At 51.8% G+C, this 23,306-nt stretch overlaps 1 protein-coding gene across 1 annotated transcript in view; it reads left to right on the top strand.

Annotated features, from left to right (window-relative positions):
- P3H2 (prolyl 3-hydroxylase 2) overlaps nt 1–10,487 on the top strand; it is a 64,429-nt gene extending 53,942 nt beyond the window's left edge. The window contains exons 6-15 of the mRNA XM_063167029.1: nt 261–350; nt 701–741; nt 1,198–1,292; nt 4,372–4,499; nt 5,015–5,110; nt 5,203–5,353; nt 5,838–5,955; nt 6,098–6,173; nt 7,083–7,223; nt 8,278–10,487. Of these exons, the coding sequence (XP_063023099.1) occupies nt 261–350; nt 701–741; nt 1,198–1,292; nt 4,372–4,499; nt 5,015–5,110; nt 5,203–5,353; nt 5,838–5,955; nt 6,098–6,173; nt 7,083–7,223; nt 8,278–8,370 (1,029 nt within the window). The 3' untranslated portion in view covers nt 8,371–10,487. The remainder of the gene's footprint in view (nt 1–260; nt 351–700; nt 742–1,197; nt 1,293–4,371; nt 4,500–5,014; nt 5,111–5,202; nt 5,354–5,837; nt 5,956–6,097; nt 6,174–7,082; nt 7,224–8,277) is intronic.
- Nucleotides 10,488–23,306: the final 12,819 nt, after the last annotated feature.

Raw genomic sequence — 23,306 nt, forward strand, 5'->3', positions numbered from 1 at the left:
AGGCTCACCAAGGTGTTCAGGAATTTCTGCCAGCTTTGGACATGTGTTTTGGGGATTCAGCCTTACTAATTTTGGGGATTCAGGCTTCTGTCATGTATTAAGTGGCTCAGCCTCGTGCCTCGGGTTGGCCCAAGCATCCCTCAACCCAAAGAAACCAGCAGCATTGCATGGAAACCAAACCCCTGTGAAGCAGAGGGGCATTGCACTGTCCTGCAGAAGCTGGCCACGTGCATCTGCTCGTGTTTTTGTTCTCTTTGCAGGAGGCCAGAGCGCTGCTGCGGCGGCACAAGCTGGAGTCCCACCTGCTGCGGGTGGCGGCGGCCGGGCTGGGATTCGCCTACACGGAGCCGGTAACGCCTGCCTGTGCTGGGCCAGCAGCTCACGGCTCTAGGACAGCTGCCCCTGCCCCTCTCCCGTCAATCCAGCCCTCTGTGGGTGACTCAGGAGCTGGGTCTTGTCCTGGTTTGTTCCCTGTAGGAAAACAGGGATGGCAAAGCAAAGGAGGCATTCCTGGGGTGAAGGAGAGGCGCATACAGCCTCATCCACATTTTCAATCTGGTGAACTCAGGCCATTGCCCAAAGTTATGTGGGATGGAGCCAGAGAAGCTGGTTGATGTCCCTGGGAGTCAGGCAGAGCAGGTAATGCCCTGGCTTTGGCTGGAGCATTAGATTAAGAAGTTTGTCCTCTCTTTTCCCACAGAACTACTGGAACAGGTACGGCGCCCGCCAGGACGAGCACAGGTGAGCCACAGCTGAGCTGCAGCTTCACCATTCCCCATGGTGGGATCATGGTGGGGTACCAGCCTGCCACTCAGGTGTACTGTCCACCCACCCAACACACCATCCTGGTTGAATTAGGGCCCTCTGCCCCTTGCCATTGCAAACATTCCCACAAGAACCTTATTTTAACTGAGTGCCTCAAAACCAGCAATGATCTAGAGGGAACTTGATTGCTGAGCCAAGTTGTGCTGGTCAGATTTGTTGGTGTCTGTGCTTTGTTGGTGGAAGCTGTTGCTCTCATTACCAGAACAGCAATGTTTGCCATAGGACAGGGCTTCAGCTTGTATGGCTGTGACATTTGTACAAAGTACTGATTTGCTTGGGGTTTTTGTGTGTTAGTTTCCAAAGGGAGCAAAAATGCAAGTTGAAGAACTTGTGGCCAAAGTCATGATGTTCCTTTTCTCTTTTGCTCCTCAGTGTCCCATCAAGCATCAGCAGTGAACCCGAGGATGGGCCCCGGCTGTCCCTGACAAAGAAACCCATGCCAAAGCCAGATCGAGAGCTGAAGGAGGGTAAGGCTGTTGAACATGTCTCAACAAAATTGGGATTTTTTTTCCTGTTGCTAGAGACTGCAGACTGCAAAGGCTGGCCACTGGGTAGTGAGGGCTACTCCTATATAAGGGAGTTCAAGTTTTGTTTAAGAGACAGACAAGTCTTCAGTCTGCCACAGCATTTCTGGGTCTGTGGATCCCAGGGCACTGCTGTGCCCTTGGACTTGTTTTTCCACCTGCTGGGCTACTCAGTACAGAGCCCTGAGATGTGGAGCTGGGAGGCTGGGTCTTCCTCACCATGGGGAAAGCAAACCAGCAAACAGTAGTCTTCTGTCCCAGTGCTTTTGAGATCAGTGTGTTCCCTGTTGTCCAGGCTGCTGGACAGAGGATGGGTGCTGGGAGCAGCCTCATGCTTTGCTCAATGTGCTGGATCTCACCATACTAGCAATCACTTCTCTTTGCAGACTAAGCTTATGATTTCATGTCTTAGCTCACATGAAATCGCTTTGTTTATAAGCCTGTCAGCAGACATTTCATCTGATTTCAGCACATTTTCGGCAGCCACAGAAAATACCATAACATCTACTAAAGATAGGATTTTTCCCCTTAACAATTTTGAAAAACAATACTGTAGCCAAGCACCAAAGCAGAATCCTTGCTGCAAAACAACAGGGTCTCAAGCCAGGAGATGTCTTGTGTCTCTAGTGAGCCAGCTCCACAGCAGCAGGCAATTAAACCTCACTGTAATGCAATGGGTGGTAGCTCTTTTTGGGGAATTTCACAGCTTTCCCCAACCCAAGTTGTGTCCAGCTGCTCAGTGTTGTGCTCAGAGTGTTGTTATCCCTTCTCTAGCTGTACATAAAATAGACAAATACCACAGGAAGATACCAAAGATCTTGCTTAAGCCAAGAGCTGGTTGAATTATATTTGTTGGCCTGTTTGCTGTTTATAACCCAGTAATTTCAGAGTCCTTCTTTCTGTTTTTATTCCTTTCTATGCTCTTATTCTGGTTTACTTGCAGAATGTTTTTGTTTACAAAGAAAACGGAATCAATCAAAAAGGAACTGGGATTTTTGTCCATCCAGATACTGGTTTTTTTGGTTGTTTTTTGTTTTCTTTCTCTCTTTTTACTTGGAAAAAGAAAAGGCCAAAAGAGAAAAGTCATTCTAATTTTGTACTCTTCTATACTTCTACCCTTCCCCGCTTCCTCCTTTCTGCCAATTCCTTCTCTCCCAAAAGTCCAAAGAATTCCTCAGTTTCTCAGGGGTGTTTTTCACAGAGCACAGACACAGGTCTGTCTGTGCTGGTGCTCAGAGCAGGCAGAGGCAAGGAAAGCAGGTGGGAGCACACTGTCAGTGTGGGACAAGGGTTCCGTGCCCATGGCACGGAGCTGCCCCATTTGTTCCCTGGGAGGAACCGGGAGAAATGTTGGAAGTGTTGAGCAATAACTTCCATGTTCATCCCTCATGTGCTTATGGCTGGGGAGGAACAGCTGAGCTGGAGAACTCAGCCCTGTGTTGGAGCATGCCAGGAGCTTGGATTTGAGAATTCTGATTCTGATCCAGCTGCATTTGCAAGAAGTGTGATTATCAAGCAACAAAATCAGCACAGTGAACACCAGAAACATCCCATATTTTCCATTTCCAAGAAACTTAACTCTTCAGAAATAAAGCTGTGAGCTAATGACAGGGCTTGTGGGGTTTACGTGTCTTCCATAGGCCAAGGAGACCTGCCAAGAACACAGTTTTGACTCAACAGACAGGAAAAGTAGAAGTTAAAAAAGCATTGTCACAGAGAAGTTTCCATATGCCACATGGTGGGAAGGAACTCTGCAGCTCTTTTTCCTCTATTTTGTTGCTTGTCTGTGACAACAAATAATTTTCTTCACAGTTTAGATATATTTCATTTTTTTCCTGGAGAGACATCTGGTTTAGGCTTTTATTGTTACCATTTCTTTCCTTTTCTTTCTTTGAGGAGATGTGTGGAAGAGGCTCAAAAGACGGTGGTTTAGGGGCCTTGCTCTGGTTTTTGGATCAGTCAGATTTGATGGGGATGGATTGAAACCTCTTGTTAAAAGCGTGCAGCAGAGGGAGGCAGCTCAGAGGCAGGATGTGAGGGATGGCAGGGACAGCCCTGCCAGCTCCTTTGCCTCAGTGGAGGAGGATTATCCCGAGAGTCCTCTGGCTCACCCACTCCCTGCCCTCCTCTTGGAGGAGAGCAATGCTTGCTGCAAGCTCAGCACCATGTGAGGCTTTCTCTGTGTATGGCAGACAAAAAACACTGATGACAGCTGCAGAGGGTGGCTTTGCATGCCAAGCCAGCAGCATCCACACAGCACAAAATGCAGTGGGAATCTACTTGGGTGTTGACAGCTGGGCTGGAGAGCCATTAGCCACTGTCCCTGTCTCTCCCTCTGTCCCACTAGGGCTTGGTGTTTCCAGGCTGTGGCCCCTGCATTTGCAAGGTAGCTGTTGAGAAGGTAGAAAATGCTGATGCTCCTATATCAAATTGATTTCATCTTCTTGTGTGCCCATTGCTTCTGTTTCTTTTGTGACTGATGGGAGGCCACACTCTGTAGTAATCACATGCCCTCTGAAAAGAGAGAAGCTGTGAGACGAGCAGAGAAGAAGGAAAACACAATTCTTATCTCGCTTGGTATGCCTGTGTTGGGCTAAAGTAGAATGCAATATGGAGATTGTTTACCCAAAGTGAGGATGTTTTGTTCCCTTGGCCTATCAGGGCCAGGTGTGTGTGTGTGTGTCAGACTGTCATGGGACAGTCATGGGAGAATGAGAGAGGAGTGCAGTTCTGTGCTGTTGTGAGCAAGAGTGAGTGTATGGCAGATTCAGTTTAGATGAAATGTATATAGTGTAGTATAATAAAGTAATTAATTAGCTTTCTGATGATGGACTCAGATGCATCATCATTTTCTCTCCCCTTTGTCGGAGTTGCCTTTGATTTACAATAACACGCTGTTCTCTCCTGCGGAGCTCTTTGCCTGTCAGCACACCTGGGTGACATCAGCTGGCCTCCAGGCTCTGTACAAGATGTCCACAAGGCCAGGGCATGTTCAGCAGGATGGTTTTGTGTCTCTCCTCAGGGGGCCCTCTTCTCTACAGCGATGTGAAGTTTGTCTACAACTCTCAGCAGCTGAATGGCACCCAGCGAGTGCTGCTGGATAACGTCATCTCGGAGGAGCAGTGCCGGGAGCTGCACAGGGTGGCCAGTGTGAGTGGGCAATGTCCCCGGGCCCAGTGTGACAGCTGAATGTGTGATCAGCCCCTGGAGACCATGGGTTCATGCCTTGCTGAGTGTTACAGGTGATGGCAGGGTGCCTGTGGAGAGCAGGTGGATGCTTGTCCCCAGTGCACACCCATAACTGCAGCACGGGAGCTGCTGCTCCATCCTGGGCTGCAGGACACAGCCTGTGCAGAAAGAGCTCTTTCCCCATGTTATAATAACCCAAAGGATGCTCATCCACAAGTCTGGGTGTGCCTTTTCATTCACCATTAACTGAGCTTGGCAAGGCACTGAGGGTGCCTGAACATCCCCAGTTGGGAGGTGCGTGGTTGATATCCTGCATCTGTGCTCACAGAGAGCTGCAGCACCTTTCCACCCCAACTCACCTGGCCCAGTGAATGCAGCCCTGGGGGATTTGGGGAAGAGAGTGCCATGTGCTTCCATTGCAGATCCCTCTCGCCTGACACACCAGTTCACCCCTCATCTGTATTCCTGTTTTCCAGGGGATCATGTTGGCTGGAGATGGTTATAGGGGTAAAACCTCCCCCCACACCCCGAATGAGAGATTTGAAGGAGCCACTGTCCTCAAAGCCCTCAAGGTACAGCTCCCTCCTCCTTTTCCTCCTCTCCCATGCCCTCCCTCCCAGTCAGCACATGACACTGACCTCTCCCTGCCCCTCTCCTTGCCCAGTATGGCTACGAGGGCCGTGTCCCCCTGAAGAGTGCCCGACTGTTCTATGACATCAGTGAGAAGGCTCGCAGGATCGTCCAGTCCTATTTCCAGCTCAACTCCACGCTCTACTTCTCCTACACACACCTGGTGTGCCGCACCGCCCTCTCCGGTGAGGAGCAGGGAGCTTGGGAGGGCTTCAGCCCTCCAGGGGGGCTTCATGAGCTCAGAGCAGCTCTGTTGTGCTTAATGCTTAAATGGGTGGCCAAGGCTGGGCAAAGTCAGCATCCCACAGCAGCAAAAAGTGGACACTGCTGTCCCTCAGAAAAATAATTTCTGGGATGTCTCTTGGTTTTCATATGGGCAACTCTTCTATTTTCTCCTCCCTTTTCTCTTGTCTGTCCCTTCTCCTTTCCACCTCAGCCCCAGCTCTCCATTTCACTTCCCCGCAGTCAGAAAAAGGCAGAGCTGTGCAGATCTGAGTTCTCAGATGTTGCCTTTTCTCCCCAGCCATTCCTTTCCTCCTCTCACCTGTGAACACCACCTGGAGTGGGGTCAGGGTAGGCTCCCACCCCATGATGGGACCCCACAGAGCATGGCATTCCCATCTCATCCATCCCTTCTCCTTCCCCCCTCCTCCACATGGCCCTGCCTAGGCCAGCAGGAGCGCAGGAATGATCTGAGCCATCCCATCCATGCTGACAATTGCCTCTTGGACCCTGAAGCCAACGAGTGCTGGAAGGAACCTCCTGCCTACACCTTTCGGGATTACAGGTAGGAAGGAATCTCCCTAGGAACTTCTCTCCCTCTGGCTGTCCCCACCGTGGAGCACTGTGGGATCTGTCCAGGAGGTGGGGGTCAGCCTTGAGACCTCCCCAGTGCTCCCCTAACTGGGGTTTCCCACTTCCTTCCCCAGTGCCCTCCTGTACATGAACGCAGATTTTGAAGGCGGCGAGTTCATTTTCACCGAGATGGACGCCAAAACTGTGACAGTGAGTTGGTGCTGTGGGCCAAAAGCTGTTCCTCATCAGTCCATGCTCAGGGCTCTGGGCTTCCCCAGGCAGCCTGTGGCTCCTACCTTGCAAACAGCCCATACAAAATCCTGCTGCAGAGGTGCACAGACCATCTGCTCCCTCCCTAGAGGCCATGCCAAGCAGTAAACCTGTGGATTAGGGGTTCTCCCCACCCCCAGTGCAGGCAGAGGGATGGCTGGTAGTTGTCCCTGGCCTGGAGGATTGCTGAGCTGCCACCCCATCTCGTGGTCAAACATGAGGTGGTGTCTCCACACAGATGCAGGTCTCTTGTTCCAGAGTGGGTCACAGTGGTGGATATCAGACCCTGAGAGGGATGTGGCTCAGGCATGAGCCCTCACCTCTGTTCGGGGCCATTAAGGAAGCTGGGCACCCACTTTATGGTTGGACAGAGGTCTGGGCACTATGCTGGGGTCTCTGGAGAAGCTGGAGGGTAGATTGTGTCTACTTAAGTGCCTGAGGGTTGGTTTGGTTGGCAGTTCTCCTCCCAAGGTCCTGCAGGACTCTTGTGGACTCTTGCCAAGAGAAGAAAGAGGTATTTGACAGCCATGCCAGGCTTATCCTGGACCTCCCTGGAGTTACGCCATGGCCCCAGTGTGCTCTAGGTGGTCAGAGACTACCAGAGACTCCATGCCATTGTGTCCTTTCTGCACAATGTCTGCACTGCAGGAGCAAGCTTCACAGCTCCCTATTTACCCCACACATTTTGCCAGCCATGCCCAGAGCTCTGCATGTCCCCCCAGGCAGCTCACCAGGTCCTGGGGCGAAGCAGAGGGATGCCCAGTAATGTCCCAAGCCCTGGGGCGTGGTGAGCCCAGCCAGGCCAGCGTGTGCAGCCCCTTGCCAGCCTGTTGTGCTGTTTCCCTGCAGGCCTCCATCAAGCCCAAGTGTGGGAGGATGATCAGCTTCTCGTCGGGCGGCGAGAACCCCCACGGGGTGAAGGCGGTCACCAAGGGCCAGCGCTGCGCTGTGGCTCTCTGGTTCACCTTGGACCCTCTCTACAGAGAGCTGGTGAGTCCCTCCATCCTGTGTGAGGGGAGTTGGGGCATACCCAGCGTCCCACAGGAGCCAGGACCATCTTATTTTCTCTAGTCCCAGTAGATCTGTTTTCCTCCCATTACAGCCCCCACAGCAGCACTCTCATGAGAGGAGCTGGTGGCCCCAGGGCAGGTTTTTCCTGCCAGTCCTGGTCCTGGGCACGCATTGCCCTTGGCCCGTGGGGTGCAGTGCTGGGCTGGAGTGCTGAGTGGGGTGTGGAAAGGCCATTTCTGACACCTAGTGGCAGCAGCCTGATGGATGGGGAACTCCTGCAAAGCCATCCACAGCTCAGAGTGCTGGGTGAGTCCTGCTGCTAAGTCCTCCCATAAGCACTTCAGCAACTTGAAATCCATGGCTCTGGACATCCAAGATGCCTTGGAAGATCTGGGCCGTGATGCTTTTCACCAGGCACCCTCCACATTCTGTTTTAAAAGGCTGCTGTACCAGCCCCTGCCTCCCTTTGGTAGCAATTCTGCTCTGTAAAAATGAAAGATACAAGACCGAGCAAAACTAAATGCAGGGAGAATGCAAAACCCTCATTCCTCTGCCTTGTGATGGAGGTGGGCTGTGAGGTTTGGGGAAAAGCTTATTTTCAGACATGTAAATCAGTGTCTCTCAGGTTTTTTGCATTAGCAGAAATTCCTCCAGGCTTGGTGCCTGTATGGTGGGAGATCAGCCCTGCCTGAGGTCTGGAAATCAACAAGCAGAGGGGACAGGAGGAGGGTGTGCTGTGGCAGTGGCTGCTAGTGAAGTGTGATCAGGGAACCACAGAACATCAGCTCTGCCCCAACCACTGCAGCCCTGCAGGGAGGAGGGAATCAGGCATTGAGGTGGAAAGGGATTTGATTAATTTTGCCCAGCAAATCCCCAGCTTGAGTCCCAGGCTCTCCCCCATCCTCTCACCTACACTGCTGATTCTGGGATAAAATCCTTGCTGTGTGTCCTCCCAGCAGCCTGAGCCTCACTGAATTAGCTGGAGCAGGCACTGAAGCTCTGTGTTACCATTTCTTCCCTTCCCCTCTTGCAGGAACGAATCCAGGCAGACGAAGTGATTGCAATGTTGGACCAGGAACATCTAGGACCCAGTGAAATGAACATCAACCCAAAGGATGAGCTATGAACTAGGCCAAAGACTTTTTCTATTAAATATTTATTTAATATTGTTAATCTTATTAGAACCCTTCTATTTTTGTACAGAGATGCTGTATAAATTAACAGGTTAATATGATCGTGGAGTTTCAGGAATGCCTCTTCTGTGTTTAGCACAGCTTTTGCTGGAACCCTCATCCCTGTGCCAGCACCTCCTGGTGGGGCTGCCTCTGCTTCCAGCATTCCCTGTTTTTCTCTAGCACTTCTCAGGACTCATTCAGGCCCACTCTACCCCCTTGGAGAGCCCTTTTTTTTTTTTTTTCTCAACCAAAAGTAGCTGCTTCTCTTTAGCATCTGCTAGAGAAAACTCTCAGGTGTCCTAATGCACCAGTCTTCCTGCTCTGCTTCCTACTGGGGGAAACTGGAGCAGAAGAACTGGAGTTATGACTGTCTCTCACCATTTCAAATATGCCTTTTAGGGGAAAAAAAACAAAGGAAAACCCAAGTCCTAGCAAAACGGAGATTTCTCTGTAGGCATGTGGAGCTGGTGTTTAGGCATTAATTCTGAGCAGAGCTTCTGGAAATGAGCTGCTGAGCAGGGCCATGAGCTGTGCACAGGGAGAAGGGATGTGATTTGCAGCTGACTCTAGTGAAATAGGGTCTGTCACTCATGTTCAGTCCCTTCTCTTGCTGATGGCCTGGGAACTGAAGGATGCTGCTTCACACTGCATCCTTTGAGTTTCCAGCCCAGTCTGCTGCTGGTGGAACACAGAGTTTGTAGTCATAATTTCTGGGTCCCTGTTGGAAAGCAGCTTAGGAAGTTACAGTGCCATGGTGTTGGGTGGTCATGGTGTAGCTCTGCACTCTGGATGTCCTGGCTGCATGCTCCCATCCTGGCAGCAGATGTTCATGGTGTGGTAGTATCTGTTTGCTCAGAGAAGTTCTGACCCAGCCTGAGGATGTTGCAGTGAAAGCAAGTAGTCAGGTAACTGCTGCTGAGCTAGTAAATAATTCCTCCCCAACCATTAAATTTAGTCCTGTGTGTGGGATGAGAGAAGCCCCTATCTCAGTCAGAACAGGCACTGGGTCACAGGATTTCTGTCCCAGACATAAGGGCAGCTTTTATTTTGACCCAAGAGCTGCTTCTGCTGCTGGAACACAGTTCCTAAAAGCCAGGTTTCAGTAATCTTCACCTGAAATTACTGCAAGGCTGCTATCCAGAAAACACTACAGGGACTTTTGCTGGAGTTCACATCCTTGAGCTGCTTTGCTCAGCTCCCTGCTGCATTGGCTCTTTCATCTGTCCTTTTCTTCTCCCCTCTGCCAGTTTTGGCATTCCCAGGACTTAAAATCTGCCACAGAGAATTGTCTTTTCTCTTTACTGCTGTAGCTTCTGCCTGTTCAAACCTCCCAGGCTCAGAAGCCCCCTCTTCCCATCCAGTCACTGACTGCAAAGGTTGTAGACAAGGATTGGCTTTCTGTAGAGACCTCCTCAAAAGCTGGTCCTGGGCAAGATAGAGGTAAACTGCATCTGGAAAAATAAATGCCCAGACTGTGAAGAGGGAACTATTACCACCCAGAAAATGCTGGAAGAGTTATTTGCTGCATCTCATCCAATGCTGCATCTGCAGAGGAAAAGGCTCTGGGAATTGCTTATTCCTTTGTTGTTATCTCCTTTCCCTCATTGATTGTTGAAAAGATTCATCAAGGTGGCTCCCCAAAGAACTGCCCAAGTTTCCTGCCTTTGAAGAGCCTTCCCTGCTTAAGTGCCTCTTCTGTAAATGCTTAACTCCATCCCTCTTTTCAAAACAGCCAGAGGACAAGCTGGGGAGAAGAAGGGAAGGTTCACTTTGGAGAGCTGGCCCCCATTTCATGGTCCCTCCACGTGCACCATGCTGCTGCATCCAAGGCTTGACTCTGAATGCTGCACCTTCCATGTGGGCCTGTGCTGCCATCCCCCAGCCACCACTGCCCAGGTGCATCCTGCAGAGCTGCCCCTGTGCAGCCCCAGCCCTCCCAGGGGTGCCACCAGCTGCTTCTGCTGCAAGGTGAGGTGCAGGGGCTGGCACAGGTCATGGTTTGTTCGTTCCTGTGGTGGTTAGCCAGAGCTGTGTCTAAATCCAGGGAAAATAAACTGAACACATCTGGGCCTGTCTTTGTGTTTCTTCAGTCAAATAGAAGGAGAGACCGGGGAGTTTGGGCTCTGTCTCATGATGGTACCTGTGCCTTTGGGGTTCCCTGCCTTACACCTGAGAGCACAGCCCCCTCTCCATGCTGGAGCAGTGAGGACTGTGTGTGTGTGTGTGTGCTTTTGGCTGCCTGTCCCTGTGCCTTGCTGTGTATCAGCTGTGCAGTAACTCCATGCCATGGACCTGCTCCAGGCAGTGAGCAGGAGGGACAGTCCCTGTGCCCTGCTGGGTGTTCAGGGTCAAACAGGGTGCCCTGGTGGAACAGCTCTGCTGCAGGGCCAAGGAGCAGCCTTGGAAGATGCAGCATTGCAGGACTCACTGCAAACAGGCCCCAAGAAGGGAGGAGAAGACTCTGGGCTGCCTAGGCCATGCCTTTCACCATGCTGCTCTGCCAGTGAAACCTGCTGGCAGCCTGGGCCATGCTGAAGCCACAAAATGGGAATGCAGTAAGTCAAAGGCACTTCTCCTGTTTGTTTGTTTTTCCAGCCCTCTGCTCTGGCAAAATCTAGCTCAGAAGTGGATTTGTATTTCTGCTGCAACAGCAGAGGTGGGTGCCAAGTTCATTGGCACTCTGTAGACTCACAGGAGCAAGTTGCAGAACTCTTTGGGGTATGCACCGAAATACAGCATAGGTTTTTGCATCTGTGGTATCCAAGTGAGATGGGTTGCCACCAAGATGGCTTGGACTGAGAAGTGATTTTAACTCTTGGATTTAAGGTAGGGCCTGGCATCTGCCAGAGCTGTCAGGGTCACATCCAGAGTGCCTGCAGGGCACCTGCATCCCTGCTAAAAGAAAGCTGACAACAGTACTGAGTGTATACACGCCTCCTTGGTCAAATATGCCCCAGGGACAACCTAGAGTACTTATATTTTTGTTTCCTTCTACTTAGGTTCACACTGTTACTCCTCTCCTGACCTGCCAGTCTGGTAATTGCTGTTTCCTAAAGCCCCATCATGCAGTAGCTCCCCAGGGAGGCAGTGTCTGCAGTCACAGCACTGAGCTCAAAACTGATGTGCATTTCAGAGCACACCTCATGGCTCCCAGGCCAGCCCCAAGGCTTGCCCACCAAAGGGAAGCACAACCCATTTAGGTGTTGGCCATGTGTTGTACATTCCCCAGTTCTATCACCAGCAAAAGGGTTTTGGACATGGACATGGAGGTGTTTGAACCATGCCTTAGTTCCTTGTTCACTCAGCTGTGCTCTCCCTAGTAGTAATAATAATAATAATAATAATAAATGTAGAGTGGGATTAGCAGGGTTGATTTATGACAGTCCTTGAGGAAAAAAACAACCTACCCATAAAGGAAACATAATGGAATTTAAAAGTATTTAAAACAACAACTCAGATGGTTCTGTGTGTGTGTTTGGGTGTGGATGTGGTTTGGAAAGTGAAGCTTGCATGCTGTTAATCCATGCCAGGGGACCTTTACTCCCAAGGAGATTTGTTTTTCTTTCATGTCCAAGGGGGCCCAAGCCAAGTTAACTCAGCCCTTGCACAAAGGTGCTGCAGGTTGTGGGGGCACTGGGGGAGCCTGCTCTATGCCACAGGCATGTCTCAGCAAAGGGGAGTCCATCATATTTCAGGACAATGCAGATTAAATGATGCCTTTATTAAGGACAAGATGGCACTTTGCTGTCAGGGATGCAGCAACAGAGTGTGAAGAGCCAGTGACAGCAAAAGCACCAAGGCTTGGGGAGCAGTGGCTGACAGGAGTCGTGACAGCTCAGCCAGGCACCTGATGCTCATGCAGAGGGTAGGAGCATGGAAAACACCTTGTGTAAGTAAAGAACCTCCAAGAAAGGCCAGCAGAAAGCCTAAGGCTGAGCCCCCTTGGGCTGTAAATGCCTTACTCCAAGTGGCTGCTGAAAGCTTCTCTCCAGCCAAAAGTTCACCCCTGAAACCTCACCTGAACATAAGACTTGGGGCTACTTACAAATTTCTGCATCTATAATCAAGGCTGAAATATGTCTAGTGGCTACAGCCTAAAGGAACCTGGAAATTCCATAGGCATTACCCTGAGAGACTTTCTGAGGCATTAATTTAAAGCAACTGAACCTTGCCAATGTTCTTGTGGAGGCTTAGAGCCATGTGGACAGTCAGTTTCCAGCAGCTTCACTGGATGATGACTAAACCCCATTATTTCCAAGCTTATAAAATATGGTGTTTGGTCTTTTTGTATGTCTTCTTTATTTCCCAGGCCCTAGACAGATAGAGGTGCTGTGCCTATGGGTGGGAGCAGAGCCTGCCCTGGTTTGTCAGCTTTGCATCGCAGCTCCTCAGTGCCTGAAGCTGAAAAGAGTGGCAAAGCAAGGAGATGGAGTTTGCACTGAGCCCTGCTCATCCTTCCTGCTTACACCTGGGCAGAGCCTGGGCACTCACAGGCAGCTGAACATCTTCCCATGAAAAACTGTCATTAAAAAAAAAAAAAGAAAGGTTGTTTCCTCCTGTCCACGCCCTTGCCCAGCCTGGGGGAAAAAAGAACAAAACAGCTGGCAGTGAGATAAAAATGGGCTAGTCCTGCTTTGGGAAGAATTATATAAAAAGAGGAAAGAAGTATGTATGTCTTTTGTTTCCACAACTGCTCCTTATGTCTACACCCCACTGTAAGAGCCACCTTTTCCTGGGGGAGGTGTTCCTGCTTGTCTGTGCATTGGGCTTTGACCCAGGCCAGGTTCCAAGACACTGTGCTCTTCCCCACATGCGGATGGCCCCAAATATGTGTGCTTCCCCTCCTACCACTCCATTTCCAAATCAGCACCCAAATGGATGAGCTGCCTTGGTGTCAGTGAGAGCACCAGAACCAACGGAGTGCAGCCTTGCACAGTGAGATCCTGCAGTGCTGCTTGCCCCAAGCACAGCCCTGCCTTCCCTTGGGGCCTGGGGCTCCTCATGGACAGGTCCAACTGAGATGGACCTGATGTCACTGAGAGCAGCAGAGCTCCCCAGTGTCCTCCGGGAGCCCAGCATGTGTGGGGCACCTGACCATCCCCCCAGTGGAAATTGCTGTCTCCACAGCTCTAGAGGATACCACAGCCAGCCCAGAATTGCTTTTATCTTGTTTTAAACACATTATGAAAGCTGGGACTGGGTTTGTTTCCTTCTCATTTAGCAAAACTTTTGTTATGCAGAAAAAGAAAAATCATAAATGTCAGCAGGTCCCAACCACCTGGCCAGCGTCCAACCCCACCAAAAATAACTGCAGCACACTTGAGGAACTTGAGAAAGCTAAACAGCTGACTCGGAGAGCTGCCCAGCCACCCTCACCTTGTTTCTGGTTGAAAGCACCCCTGAATTTCAGGGGAGAGGGTGCAGCTGAGCTCTGGCCAGGCAGCAGCATGCAGGGCTGTGGTGGCACAGCACAAGTGCAGGAGCCTGCAGTGTGTAGGAGCCCTGGTGGGAGCAGGAACTCTGGGGGCCCTGTGGGCAAACAGAGCACGCTGGTGAGCAGACACACTTGGCAAAGGGACAAGTCAGCTAATGATTGTTTCCAGGGATGGTTTGCATAATGAGAATGGCAATTCTAGTAGGTATTTCCTGAAGTTGAGCAGGGCAGGGCAGAGGGAATTTATATGGGCTCAGTTCAGCTTCTACTCCTCCTTTATTTGTAATGAGATTAGCAGCAGAGATGGCAGGGCACCCTTGCCTGCTGCCCCGATGGGGTGAGCTGATAAGCACCTCCTGCCTGGCCCTGCATGCCAGCCCAGCAGCTGAGCCATGGGGGGAAATCACCAGGGAAAACCACCCTTCCACCACACAGGGCCTTCTTGCAACCGTCCTGAGCTCAGGGGTAAAATGCTGCATGGGACTGGCCAGCCTGATGCTGGCAGTGCCAGGAGTGGTGCTGGTATCCCAGGGCAGGACATCCCAGTGTCACATCCCCTCCTTGCAGTGCTTCTGCACCCGATGTCAGCTGGCAGCATCAGGTTAAACACTTGTCCCTGCCTTACTGCTGAGATACGAGGCCACCACTTGGCCACCAGTGTGCCTTGGGCAGCCCCAGCGCAAGGAATGAGTGTTGGATTTGGCTGCATTGTGGCAGAAGCTGTGATGAAGTGTGACTGCCCTGCAGAGCCTCTCCCAGCTGCTCACAGTGCTGTGACTGGACTGTAGCAGAGGTGGAGAAGTTGTCTTATCATTCCCACCCCCAGAGAGGAGAATGTGGATCCCCTGACCAATTTTGAAAAAATCTTCATAGTGCCATGACAAGGTCTGTTCATGGCAAACCCAGAGCCACCTCTGAGTGTGTATAGCCCTAAAGAGGGAAATTTTGTCTGTAAAACCACTGAACCCCCCCGCCCTGTATTTTAAAGACTCGTATTAGTTACAGCAACCAAACAGGTGTGGGCCAAGTGTATCCATCCAGGGCAGAAGCTCCAGCTCCTGTGGAGCACCTTGGCACCCAGCTTATCCTTGCAGGGCTCCCTGCCACCACTGGGCATACCTGAGGTGATGGCTGAGCCTGATGTCCCCTTCACCATGTTGTCACAGGCTGCATTGCCCCGAGCCAGGATGTCCATGGAAACCATCTGTGGTGACATGCATTTCTCACTCAGCCCTTTTCATTGAGCCAAATCAACATCTGCCCACAGCCCAGGCGTGACCAAGTTGCTACAGGGGGCAGTTTCCCAGTCATGTGGTGATTGTGGGGAGCTGCTCCCACCACCACACAGGAAAAAACAACCCACCAGCATCTTAAAACCAGTTTGCAGCCCCCAGGCACCTGGGGGTTGTTTGTTCATCTCCTTTCATTTCATCACCTCATGTGAGAGGCTGGGAGCTGGCACTCACTGCTCCTGTGGTGCCAACTTTGAGATTGTTTTATTTGATTTGCCAACCAAAATGGGTGGAAGGGTGGAGACTGTATTTTCCCTTTTATTTTTGTTTTCAAAAAACCCTTCTGGCCCTGGGTGAGGCAGAAGAAGCTGAGTAGTTTCACGTCTATCTACTCTGTGACAGTTACCTGCCTACAGCACAGCCGGGCTCCTCCAAGCAGAAGAACTGGGTGTGGGTGGATGGCCTCCCTGTCTAGGTGGGGAGAGCTCTCAGCCACCTCCCACAGCATTTTTCTCCCCACCAAGCACACTGGAAAAGGCTGTCCTGTGAGCCCCTCCTGCTTTCCTCTGGCCAGCGGGTCAAAGGAAAAATGAAGTCAGCCCATAGCCCTGGGAGAGGATGGGGCAGACTCCTCAGCAGCAGTGGGGTGATCACTGCTCTCATTTTGCACAGCTGCAGGGAAGGGGTCTGTCCCTGAAGTGCCCAGGGAAAGCCCTGGGCCATGTGTGGTTGACACCCTGAGGTGTTGTGGGCAAACACTCTCAGAATACCTACCCCCACACCAAACTGTGTTCCAGTGACTCTCAGGGATGGGATGAAGTGCATCTGGACTTTCTCTGGAGCCTGGCTGCACCCTGGGCTTCCCCAAGTGACTCACAGAGCTTTCATAGCATCTCTGCAAGCAGAGCAGCCCAGGAGGGTTTTTCCATCTTGCTCATGGCTGTGAAGAGTCAGATGTTCATAAGCATCTTCCAAAAGTTCAGCCACAAGCAAATGATGCGCTGTGCTCTTCTGTGCCCAGCAACCTGCCAGATCCACCCTGCCAGCCACAAGCCCACAAGATGCTGCCACAAGGCTTTCCTGGCATCTTGGGCTTGCCCACCCTTCTGGAGCCTCCTGAGAGGCTATGGGGAAAGCAAACGCTCCTGCACCAAAGCCAGGCGCTGCAGGGAGTGAGAAATCCTGGCTGATGAGCACACACACCCTGCCCTGCTCAGCTGGCACCGTGCACATCCCTCCCTCCCTGTTTGCCGCGGTGCTGCCCCTGCAGCCACCTCCCGCACCCTGCTAATGAGCCTTTAGTTCCCCTTGAGGTGCAAGGTGCCACATCCTTTCTCCCTTTTCACACTAATCACACTGAAACAAAAGGGGAGATGCACCGTACCGGGAATGCTACCGAGCCTGAGTCCCCCACCCAGCGGGATGAGGTGGGAGCTCCTGATGGCACGGGCACAGGAACCAGCAGCCAGCCTCCCACTCCTCTTGCTCAACTGCTGGCGCCACCAGGCAAAGATAACAAACATCTCTCCTGCTCCTGTGATGGGCCTAGCAGCAAAAGGAAATTTCCAGGTCAGAAGCTCCTGCTGGATAGCCCGTGCTCCAGGCTATGGGGAAGAGCTGCAGTCCCATTTTGCTACCACTGTGAGCACTGCATAGGACTGGGGAGACCCGTGTGCTGCACCCAGGCACTTCCTTGGGTTCTCCCCTGCTGCTTTCAAACTTCATCTCCCTTCCAGCATTTCCACCCTTCCCAAGAAATGACATGGCTGCTGCTAATTCCTTCTAAATACTACAGCTTCTGGAGAAAACCCAACTGGACTTTTTGTTTTCTCCTCCTTCAGTTGCTCTGCAAGCCAATAGTCACCCTGTGCCAGGCCATGGTAGTCTGAAGGCAGCTCTGCCTTGCAGGCACACTCAGTATGAACAGGGATAAATGCACCAAAGGGATCATCCTGTTCTACCCTTCTGGAAGGGGGGAAAGGGCAGAGTGCTGCCTGGGAACACAGGCCAGCTCTGGGAGCATCACATTGACCTTTTCTCTCCCTGTCATGCCTGGCCACCCCAGCCAGCATTGCTCTTCTCTCACTTGCAGGGGGGATGCTCACTGCCAGCTACAGCAGCATGAATAGGAAGAAAATCAGGCTTAAGAAATTGGCCAGAATTAGTAGAGATGTTTGTCTTGGGCATCCTTTTCTGCAGCCTCTCTGGGTTTGATTTGCCTGTCTCAACTGTCAAAGCTATTCCAGATGCCCTGGCCTAAGCAGGCATGCAAGGATTAATCTGTGCTCTCCTTGGGCCCAGCATCACCTCACTTCAAATGGAGATGTGAGACTCCAGAGCTACAGTTTCTTTCCAGCTAGATTCTCTGGATGGGCTTCATCTCCTGTGAAACATCTCTGTTCTGCTTCCTGGCCATGGGGGCACTACTGCAAAAACAACAGCAAACAAACAAACTCCAATTTCATTCAGCTCACTGGTTCCTGGGGCCTTTTCAGACAGCAGCTGGTCACTGCCTGTGCAGGATCCAGGGTGCCTTCACCTCCTCACCTGCCCATCTTCATGTGGCTGCTGGCATCCCTGGCAGGGCTTTTAGCCATGTCCAATTTCCTCACCCCGAGGCAAGGCTGAAACCATCTGAGACAGCTGCTGCCCATGGCCTGACTAATGTACTTGGCCCACTGGTTACTTGCTCACGTTTCCCCCTGGGTTAAATGATAAGGTTCTGGGCCAGGTGAAACACGTTCAGACATCTCTTCTTTGGGGTAGGCTGAGTCTCTGCTGTTAGAGTTGTGCAAAATCAGGTTTGTGTGTGGTTCTGGTGCTTGCTTTTTAACTGTGAGCCCTAAACCTCTGATGCACAGCACTATCCTGCCTGCTGATAGCTCCTAAACAACTGACTTCCTCCTGTTCAAACACTAATTAAGCAGCAGGAAAACTAGAATATAAACCATAATAGAGGCAATTGTATTGCTACCCAGTCACTTAAAGTTGGAATAAAACGTTTCTCTAAGGAGAGCAAATCACCCTCAATGGCAGGCAGAAGCCACCACAGGCTGCTCCTCCAGCTAAGGGAAGCCCTGATCAGGATTTTCAAAGGATGTTGTGGGTTTGAGGCTTCCCAGAGAGGGAGGACTGGCCTCCATCAGTGATTTGCTCAGCATCAGCCTTTAGGGGGCAAATACTGCCCTGAGGGGAGGGCACTGGGCACTGCTCTGGGGCAGGGCTCCTTACACACAGGCATTGTGGCACCTTCTAAGCACAGCATGGTGGAGGTGATCCCTTACCTCCTGTTTCTGTGGAAAACATCTCCATGGAAATACTGCTGTTCACCTTCAGGCCAGCAGCTCTCTGAAGGCTTGGCAAGAGCCGCTTGACCGTGTCCTTGGGATAAGAAATCAATGCCTTTATCTCACATTCTGCCACGGTGCGTGGATAATTTGATGCAATTGTCTAGCCACCCACGCCTTTAATTAATCAAAGAGTTTTTCACGCAGCACTGTGCAATATTTTGTTTCCTAACACCCCTGCTCTGGTGTACTAGGATCTGTTGTAACATTTCTTACCCAATTCCAGCACTGAGGGCTATGCAGCCAAGAAGAAGATGGATCACACGTGTGGAAATCTTCAGTGTTGTCTCCAGAGGCGACTGCCAAGGAATCAGAAGCTGAGTTAATCAGAGGTTCACAAAGACATTTGGGAAAACAAAACAAAAACAAAAAGGAACCAGCCAAGAAATGAAAACAACCTCAGGAAGAAAACAAGAAGTCAGCAGATTTCCTGGGGTTTCATTTAGGAATCTCAGGAAAAAACTGGAAGACATCAAAGAATCTCCTAAAAAAATGGGTAACACTTTGCTAGAGTTCACTGTTCTAGGACAGAGCTGAAAAACCCTTCCAAGGGGCCACCACAACATCTTCCCCTTCAAACCTTCTTCTGCTCAGCTTCACGTTGGTGCTGCTGATGGGGAAAAGGGTAAAGCCTGGATATGGTTGGGCCAAATGCTAAACACCTGAACAGCAGTGCCTGAAAAACGCCTGTCCACACCTGAGAGCTGAGCAGCCCTCTCACACCTTTTAGTGCAAATGAGTACTTCTTTCCAGGCTCCTTGAACATTGTGGCAACCCCAGCCAGGAAAACGGGGACCTGGAGCCCGAGGCAGGGCTGAGCAGTGGCGGTGCCTTGCTGCCGAGCAGAGACATGGCCCCACACAAGCACTGCCCGTGACTGCCAGCACAGCACCGCTCTCCACCTGCCAGCCAAGGTGGGCGCCATCCTCTCCAGCTCCCCAGCTTCATTCTGGGAGCTGCACACCGTCTCCACGGCACAGCCCCGAGCTGCAGCAGGTGCCTGCCCAGCTCTGGGGGCTCTTCTCACATTTGGCCGCCACAGAGCAGGGTGCCAGGCTGAGCTTTGAAAGACGCACCATCCAACTGAGGCCGCCAGCTCGCAGCCCCGGGCGAGCCGCCGGCAGCAGCAGCCCGGAACCGCACAGGCGCGCCCGGGGAGCCGGGCCGGGCCGGGCCTGGGGGGTGCCGGGAGCCGGGCCGGGCCTGGCGGGGTGCCGGGAGCCGGGCCGGGCCTGGCCTGGGGGGTGCCGGGAGCCGGGCCGGGCCTGGCGGGGTGCCGGGCTCTCCACCCAGCCCGGCTGTGGCGTGGGAGCTGCAGCCAGGTGCTGCTGTGGGAGTTCCTGGCTGCGGCGTGTGCTCTGGGCAATCACCCGCCGGTGTTTTCTCAGCTGGAAGAAGCGATATGTATCGCTCTGGCAGAGCACTCCTGCAGCCGAGCGCTGTGTGTGTGCGTGAGGGGAAGGGGGAGCGCCCCTGCTGCCCTCGGGCACGGCACGCACGGTGCTGCGAGCCCGGGGCTGTGGCTGCGGCACAGCTGCAGCACGGGGCACCCATGCAGGGCTACTGTCTGCAATGTGCCTCCTGGCTCTGAAAGCATCTCTGGGCAGAGGCTCACTGCCTGGGGTGAGAGGAGTCATCTCTCCTGCTTTGGCAGGTGGTGGGTTTTGGACTTCATCTTCTGAATTTCCCATTTGTGCTGGAGTGGGTTGGGATGGGCACAACACTGGGGGATCCTCTGTGTGCACGGCAAAGGGCAGGGGAGCACCAGCTTTCCCAAGAGGTGGCCGCAGGAAGATTTGTTTTGCAACACCAACAAGTCACTCGCTTATTCCGCCCGTGTAGAATAAACAAACAGGAGTTGCTGCCCTTCCATGTGGGGTGCAGGGGGTGAGAAGGGGCGGGTTTATAAACCTCTGCCCACGCAGTGAGCGCCGGTGGTGGCCGGGGGAGACGCGCGGCTCCCGCGGGGCTGGAGCGGAGCCCGCACCCCGGGCTGCGGCTGCGGAGCCGCCAGGGGGCACTGCCTGCCCGGCACCGCGCTGGGCTCTGCCCCCTTTTTCGTCGTTTTTGTGATTTTTTTGCCCCGCAAATCCCCTCGACATGGAACCCACGCGGCGGGAGACGGGACACGGGAGAGCCCTAGCTTCTGGGCAGCCAGCTCTCACTTTGTCTCAATTGGTTTTTTTTTAATACATGTTTGGATTTCTCTTCTCTCTTGATTTCTCTCTCTCCTTTTTTTTTTTTTTTTGTTTTTTTTGGGTGGGGGGATTGTTTTTTTGGTTTTGTTTGTTTGTTTTGGTTTTTTTTGGTTTTTTTTTTTTTTTTTTTTTTTTTTTTTTTTGCTTTAGCCTGCTTTGAGATGCTAATTTTGAGACTGCTGGCAGCTGAACAGAAGAGGAAAAGCACCATCTCTTACCCAGGCCTGCTGATTTGTTTCCTTGTTCCCCGTAGCCCTACACCAGTTTCTTTGCTGTGCCATGATGGTGTATCTCAAGCTTTTGGAACTTAGCAAAGCTGATTGTATGGATAGAGCCACCCTGCTAAATATTAACTAACAAGCTTAGTCTTCCCTTGGCCTTGATGCAGGCAATAATGAGACTGCATCTTCCAGGGCATGATTCAGAGTGGGAATCTAATATCCCCTGAATGGCTCCCCAGGGACTTTCTTGCCACTGCTGATGCAGAGAGCCTAATCTCCTACCCTAGGCTGTTGGGAGAGACAATGTAAGCATCTCCCTTGCATGCTGTAATGGTTGGTATCAGCCCAGCTGCTGGTGAGTAATTGCTGAGCGTGCCAGCAGGCACACACCTCCTGTTGCAGCACGTATCCCCATCATCCGGGGAAGTGGCACAGCCAAAAAGCCACTGGCTGCTGTGCCCACATTGCCACAAAGGCAAAGGGCAGGGCACTGCAACACTGGTGAGAAAATCAGCTGAAAGGTCCATGGAGACCCTTCTCAAACAATCTTAGAGCACTGAAATCAAAATGCAGTGGTTCATGGGCCTCTTACGGATATGGCTGTGTGAGCAGGGTGGGGCACAGCACTGCTGTGACTGCAGTGACCAAGGCAGAAGCACACTGGGCACAATCAATGTCCTCAGGTGTGGCAAACCCTTCAGGCCTTGGCTTCAGTGCTACAGGTACACAGCCACTGTATAGCACCCTCAGTGTTACCTCTTGGTGCTCATCCATGCCCTGGACCTGTAGCTGCAGATCCCAGGTCCTGCCCCAGTTCCTGCATCTCCTGCCCCCTAATCCCACAAAGTCTTTCCTATACTCACCTGTGGCCCCAGGCACCTGGTTTATTTCATGAAGGCAGAGCTGATGTTCCTTAGAATAAAACATATGACACTAAGAGCGTTTGCAAGGAAGTAAAAGCATTTTTACAAAACCATTTAATCTTCCAAACTCTCCCCCAAAGAAAAGACTTTGACCAGTTTGAGCCAAGGAAGTCCATAGCAACGCTCACCCAGCAGCAGGGCAAAACTATCGTATACCTCTGAATATAATTTTGGCTCCTTCACCTTAGGGAAGCAAGCTGGGAGAAAGCCACAGCCAGTCCTTGCCAACAGAGCATAAAGATTATCTTCCTTCCTGTTTATTTGACCTTCATGGCCAGTGTATCCAAATATCAACAATGAGGCTCCAAAACTCCAGCCTCCACCTTCTGCTATGTGCTCAGGAGGACATTTCTGCCATGGGTCACAGGGAGGCAAAATAACCCAGGACCCAGAAACCACCAGCTGGAGCCTGGCAGGCAGAGAGAGCTGTTTGCCAAACCTCCGTGGCACAGGCACAGCCCACAGGGGCCAGGCAGGGCAGCCCTGCAGGGCCTGTCACGGCTCCCCAGCACCCCCCACCCAGCAAATCACACAAGGTACACATTCCTCAGCTCAGTGAATCAGAAGGGCAAACAGCCCAAGCTCTGACTCCGTGCAGGGCTGGGCTGCCCACATGGTTTTCCCATGGAGAAACAACTTGGGAAGAGGCAGAGTGGGAGGCAGGTCCTGCAATCCTTCCCCCACGGCACAGGCAGCTGCTGTGCCATCAGGAAGGGGGTTTGCTAAGGCACATAGGACAGGAAGAACATGATGAGCAAGACACCCTCCACAGGCTCCACGCAGGTACTTGCCAAGTTTTGTTGTGTCTGGGTAAGCTTCATTCCAGGGACTGCCAGCTTCAGCACACTTAGGACTAACAGCAGAGAAGGGCATGCATGTCTTCAGAGGTCCACCCAGGCTTGCAAAACACAGCTGGAATCTTGTCATGAGTCCCTGCCCTGAAAACTTTGTGCTTGCCTACAAAGCATCCCAATATCCAAAATTCCAATGGGTATGGGTGGAGGGCAAAAGGGAGAGCAGCAGCTTGGGATTCCTCAGCACTGAAAGCCTTGCTGTAACCTAAGCAATGTGGAGGTTCCCCACTTCAGCAGTCAGAAATGACAACCATATTTGAAACCTACTTGTTCAATGGAAACTGAAATCTTGTTTTACGTGATCCAATTCACTCATCTAGAGGCAGCATCCATCAGCTGAAATAGCAAATTCTCACAGCTGTTCTAGTAGCACTTCTCTTGAGACCAACATACTAATTTTTAATATCACATTCATTCATTCTGCCAGAATACAACATGGGTTCTGTTACCATTGGATGTTGATATCTGGAGTCAACTACTTCTCTAGTAACTTGGAAAAAGGGAAAAGCAACAGCAATCAGAACCAAAGAAATCAGGCAGGCATTCCCTACCCCAATTAAACCTGCTCCCAAGGGAGGTTGGGGCAGCCTCTTCTATTAGGACCTTTGACAGGTTTTCTTTCCACTCTCCCCATTCCTAAGCATCATCCCCCAACCATAACCCATAAAAACTGTAAGA

Source organism: Melospiza melodia, chromosome 12, assembly GCF_035770615.1.
Source record: "Melospiza melodia melodia isolate bMelMel2 chromosome 12, bMelMel2.pri, whole genome shotgun sequence".
Taxonomy (NCBI): Eukaryota; Metazoa; Chordata; class Aves; order Passeriformes; family Passerellidae; genus Melospiza; species Melospiza melodia.